This window comes from Apis dorsata, unplaced genomic scaffold, assembly GCF_000469605.1.
Source record: "Apis dorsata unplaced genomic scaffold, Apis dorsata 1.3 scaffold_446, whole genome shotgun sequence".
NCBI classification, from domain to species: Eukaryota; Metazoa; Arthropoda; class Insecta; order Hymenoptera; family Apidae; genus Apis; species Apis dorsata.
This window is the reverse complement of record NW_006263694.1, coordinates 3,780-8,916: the sequence shown is the minus strand read 5'-3', so window position 1 is coordinate 8,916 and position 5,137 is coordinate 3,780. Positions and strand designations below refer to the sequence as shown.

Below are 5,137 nucleotides of genomic sequence, written 5' to 3'. Positions count from 1 at the left end.
AAAAATTTTGTATAAATATATATAAATATATATATATATATATATATATATACGTATTTCTTTTATGAAAATTGTTTAAATACATTTATGACTTATATCTGTATTGTATTACTGTAAATCTGTAAGTATAACCTGACATAGGCACAGACGATTCTGAGGTGAGATAAATTTAATATTTAAAAAACTTTATATCCTATATTCTAAAATAGCGATCACGTATAAAAAATCAAAGTATACGTACATATATTTATATACCTTACTGCCTATATATAAATAATTAAAATATATATATATATATATTATTGTATAATTCTGTAAATTAATATGTAAAATATATATAAAAATATATAGAAAATAGAAAAAAACTTATACATATATATATATATATATATAAATGTAAATATATATAATAAGATACATATATTTTATCTATAATGTAAAGGCAAATAATATTGTAATATTATACCGATAGTACGTATGGCGTTATAAAATTATTTATAACTTGATAAATAAATCACAATCGATATTTTTGCATATCAATTTTTGTATTTGTCTCGATATATAATTTCAATCGTTTAAAGATGTTAAAGATTAATGTAAAATAATATACATTAACACTCCGTATCTAAAAAAAATGTGATTATTTAAATATATAACGAAAGAAATAAAATAAATTAATGCTTTGCGTATAGTGTACACGTATATGTACATATAATATACGTAATTTTATTACATATATTATATAACATATGTAACAAGTGTTTTACTATATATATTATTATTATATATATACATGTATTACGTATATTAAATAATTCTATTTTTTTATATCATCGATTTATATCATTGATTTTTTAATATATAAAGAATTTATTTCAAATAGGAAATTCTTACCACTTCATCACATCTTTTTGCGTTTTTTTTTATTTTTCTAAAATTTAACGTATCTATCGTTACATCAAAATTCTGTAATTTTGAATTTACAAAAAAATATTTGAAATTTTTATGGGAATGAAAAACTAATATTTACACATTGCCATTATATTTAGCTGCTTAATTTTTATTTATAAAGTTACATAAAATAGTTAATGTACACAGAAATGGTGTTTAGCATTAAGAGCGTATTCAGAGTGCCATTTTTATAAAAATCTATAATATATCAAGAATAAGTCGAAAAAATTTATTAATCATTATTTTCGATTAAAATTAAACTTTTTTTATTACAAACAAAAAAAAATCCAAAATCTTTTATAACATCAAGTTTTGTGAAATTAGTATGTATAATAACAACGAAAAATGATACTAGGTATATTTGTCAAGCGGGAATTTTATAAAATCTCAAAATTAATAGTATTACATATATAACTTTGCTTAACAGACAACATATAATCGATCTCTCGTAACTATTTAATAAAAAATCCTCGGATATGGAACTTTTCTCATTTATTTGACCTCTTGAACACGCAATATTAATTTGGCATCATCTCGAGACATCCGAGGATACGTATAAGTGACGTCAAGCGTTCGATCGTTTAACGTTTAAATAGTGCATTTTGAAACAAAGTTCATAAAATTATAATTATACATATATTATAAAAATAATATTTTAAATTGTAAAAGAGTAAATAATTTTTTAATGTTATATTTGTTGTGTTGTGAGAAGTTTGAGTTTTAATATATTTCGATACAAATTTTTTTTCCCGTATAACATGTACGGTAATTAATGTTAAGCGTAGTGGAAATATTAATTATAATTGCCCAAGATTATTATACCAGAGATCAAAAGATTTAGCCGGTTAGATATTATTATTCTGCCTATATTCATTTTTATTCATTTTCTTCAAATTTTTCAAATTGTCTCTTTTATATAAAATAAAACATTTCCCCGTAACGTATTTCAGAATTTTAACCGTTAATGATTTTTCTACCGACTAGATCTTTCAGCTTCTAGCAAAATTAACGTAATTTATTCTACACTGTCAACAATAGCAGTATCGTCAAGAGTATGCAGCCAGTTAAAAATCATCATATTTCTTTCGTATTTGGATAATTGATTTCCACGTTCTCTTTCAACATCTTTAATGGTTAAAGCATGATTTCGTTCCTTTTGTCCTAATAACGAAGATCCAGTGGTTCCTGTTGTTCCAGGGACCAGTAACGTAGTTCCGGAAGTTGTTTGCGCTGCACTTGCCACAACCTCCAATTGATCCAAATTAAATTCGCTTTGCGAAAGCCGCTCCAAAGCGCGATATGTTGTTAATAATCTAAAAATTATAATAAATCGGATATTAATCTAAATAATAAAAATTTACATTGCATTTGACGTTCAAATATCATAAATTAATTTTAAATATATAAAATTAGAATAAAACTAGATCTTAACGTCATACTTTAAGACAACGCTCGCATACGACACGCAATATTAAACAATATTTATTTTATCTTTTTACCAATACTTTTTACGCTTTATGAAAACAAACTTTAATCGAAACAATTTAATAAAATATACGAATAAATTCGGACTAACCTTCGGCGTATATAATTTTGGCGAACCTTTTTATTGACAGATCTAACGAAATCAGCTCCTGTGAAAGGTATCGGTGGATGCGATGCAGCAGGAGGTTGTTGAGCCGATTGAGAGGCGGAAGTTTGTTGTTGCTGCTGTTCTTGCATAGCTCCACCATGAGGACTAGGAAGTTGTGACGTATTCGCAACTGGTTCACCAACCGCAACCCACGTACTACACGATCTCGAAGCATGATCAAGTCGTGCATGTTCCAAAAGCAAAGTGTTTCTTTGGGCAGTGTTGAGAGCCAATGTGGATACAGCTGATCGTAAACCGTTCGGGCCCAATATATCCGGACTTGGCAGTTGAGATACGTCACTCGTGCTAAAACTTTTACGAAGACCAAGCGCCGATGAAAGTACACCACAACTACGAATTAATTCATTTTCTTCCTCAAACCAAAGAATTTCTGGTATATCGGCTGGCCTAAAAAGGTTAGAATAAATATTGGAAATTTAAACAAAATACAATAATTTTTAGAATAATTTTCTCAAACTCTCAAACAATATTTTTATATTTTTAAAATCCCGAAAAAATTAATCGAACGTTTCATATATAAAATCTTGTCATTTTTATCGCACAAACAATTAATTTTCTATCATGCTTATCGCAATACAGCATTTTTTTTTTTATTCGAATTTCAATAAGGCGTATCGATTCCTATATATACGTATAACGTTAGGTCGATCCTTTACATAAAAGAAAAAAAAAAAAAAAAATAGAAAAAATAATATAACGCTTTTCTTACACAGGATATTAATATACATATATTCGCGAAATACTTTTTTCGAAAGCATTCTCGATAGAAGACACAGAAGACAACAACAAAAACAAGTTTAAAAATTGATATATAAAAACATCGGTTAAGACTTATTTATCATAATACATACCTGTTACTTTGGATCTGACGAGAATCAGGTTTCGGCGATGGGCCACGACCAGTTAGATGTACATCGGTATACGATTTAAAAGTAACCAGTCTATTAACCCCTCGCAACTCACTCGCTATCGAAGATACGCTAAATAGAGAAAGGTCAGTTGTAACACTCTCATGACTGGGAGATCGCAACATTCGCGGTGTAACTTGGAGCGCTGGACACTGCGTATCCGTTAAGCTATTACAGCATTGCGTAGAAGCAGGCGGTGGTATCGGCGATGCCGGTTTTGCTTTACTTTCGGACATTTTTCTATCTTTCAATGTTTTCAACTGTTGGAACTTTTTTCGTAAAATATGAAAAATTTTATATTATTATGTTCATCGTTCGTCGTCATTCTTAACTCAATGTCACAGTTCTTCATAATTTCTTAATGATTTTTCTTTCCAATTTTTATTTAATTTAATATCATAATAAAATCGAATTCTTCATCAACTTTGAATCTTCAAAATTTCATTATAACATATATCTCCATCGTTTTCGGAGTCATAAATCGTTCTTTCAATATTTGACATTGAAAAATAATTTTCAAACAATTATCGATTTTCAAACACTTTTATATCGTTTCGCAACATTACTAGAATTAATATTATATCACGTTTGAATCATTAAACAAATTAATTTCAGATTCTTTTCTATACCGCATTCGAACAGCGATCCGATTCTTTAATACGGACATATTGTACGATATTTTTATATATTATTTATCATATTTATAATTATTCTTTAAAACGAAGAAGAGTCGTCTCATTTTAAAAGAACGACAGATCTGCAATTACCTCGTAACATACATATGTATATGCTTTCTTAGATGTTGCTCCGATAATTTTCAGCGTTTTCTATGGACGTGTTTTTCGTTCTTTTCTTCTTGTACTTCTTGTTCAATCTTTGATAAACGAGAATAAACACAACGAATAACGTAAACACGAGAAAAACGAGATTAAGATTTATAATTATATAAACAGATTCGAAATATAAAAGGATCGAACGATGATTACTTCTTCCGGGCTATGGTCGGCGGTCAAGTCGAGGTCGCTCACTGCACAGGCGTCGATCGATAGAAACAAGGAAAGCCACCCTTGCAAACTCTATATCAATGACACGGAACATACAATATACAATTTGATTATGTTGCGTTCTTAAAATGTTAAATTTCGATATAATTGTTAATCGTCAAAAGAAAGGAGGGGAAGGAGGAGAGAAGAGATAATACAGCACAAACGCAAGATATCAACCGATTAATAATAACGTTATTTTATCTTTTAAACGTAATCGGTATTACGATTATTGACTCTATTATTTTTGCACATTCCTCTATATCCACATTATCCATCTCGTCGGAAATTAGTCAAATTCGGATTTAAATATAGGTATACGACATTGTATTCTTTATTTTCAATATATACAATTGTATACGAACAATAGTTTCTTTACTCATTTATCAATCGTATCACAAGTCACGAGATTTTCCATTATACGCGTAAATTCGTATAATTTGATAATTATCATTTCAACGATATCATTAAACGATCGTCAAATCGAAAAAGATAAATGATACGTATACACGCGACACGCGATGCGTAACACGTCGTATCGAAACGAATATACCTATATATCCGTATCAATGATGTTTTTA

At 28.4% G+C, this 5,137-nt stretch overlaps 1 protein-coding gene across 1 annotated transcript; it reads right to left on the bottom strand.

Moving 5' to 3' along the window:
- Window positions 1–1,039: 1,039 nt before the first annotated feature.
- LOC102679070 lies at window positions 1,040–3,921 on the bottom strand. Its single transcript, XM_006619862.2, has 3 exons — window positions 3,457–3,921; window positions 2,528–2,992; window positions 1,040–2,264 (listed from the first exon to the last, which is right to left on the bottom strand). Exons 1-3 carry the CDS (start codon window positions 3,747–3,749, stop codon window positions 1,967–1,969), a joined length of 1,056 nt encoding a protein of 351 aa, XP_006619925.1. The 5' UTR covers window positions 3,750–3,921; the 3' UTR covers window positions 1,040–1,966.
- Between the last annotated feature and the right edge of the window lie 1,216 nt (window positions 3,922–5,137).

Coding starts and splice junctions, on each gene's coding strand:
- LOC102679070 (XM_006619862.2), bottom strand. CDS start 3,749: ATGTCCGAAAGTAAAGCAAAACCGGCATCGCCGATACCACCGCCTGCT. Junction 2,993..3,456: donor CGTCAGATCCAAAGTAACAG/GTATGTATTATG, acceptor TAACCTTTTTAG/GCCAGCCGATATACCAGAAA. Junction 2,265..2,527: donor CAAAATTATATACGCCGAAG/GTTAGTCCGAAT, acceptor TATAATTTTTAG/ATTATTAACAACATATCGCG.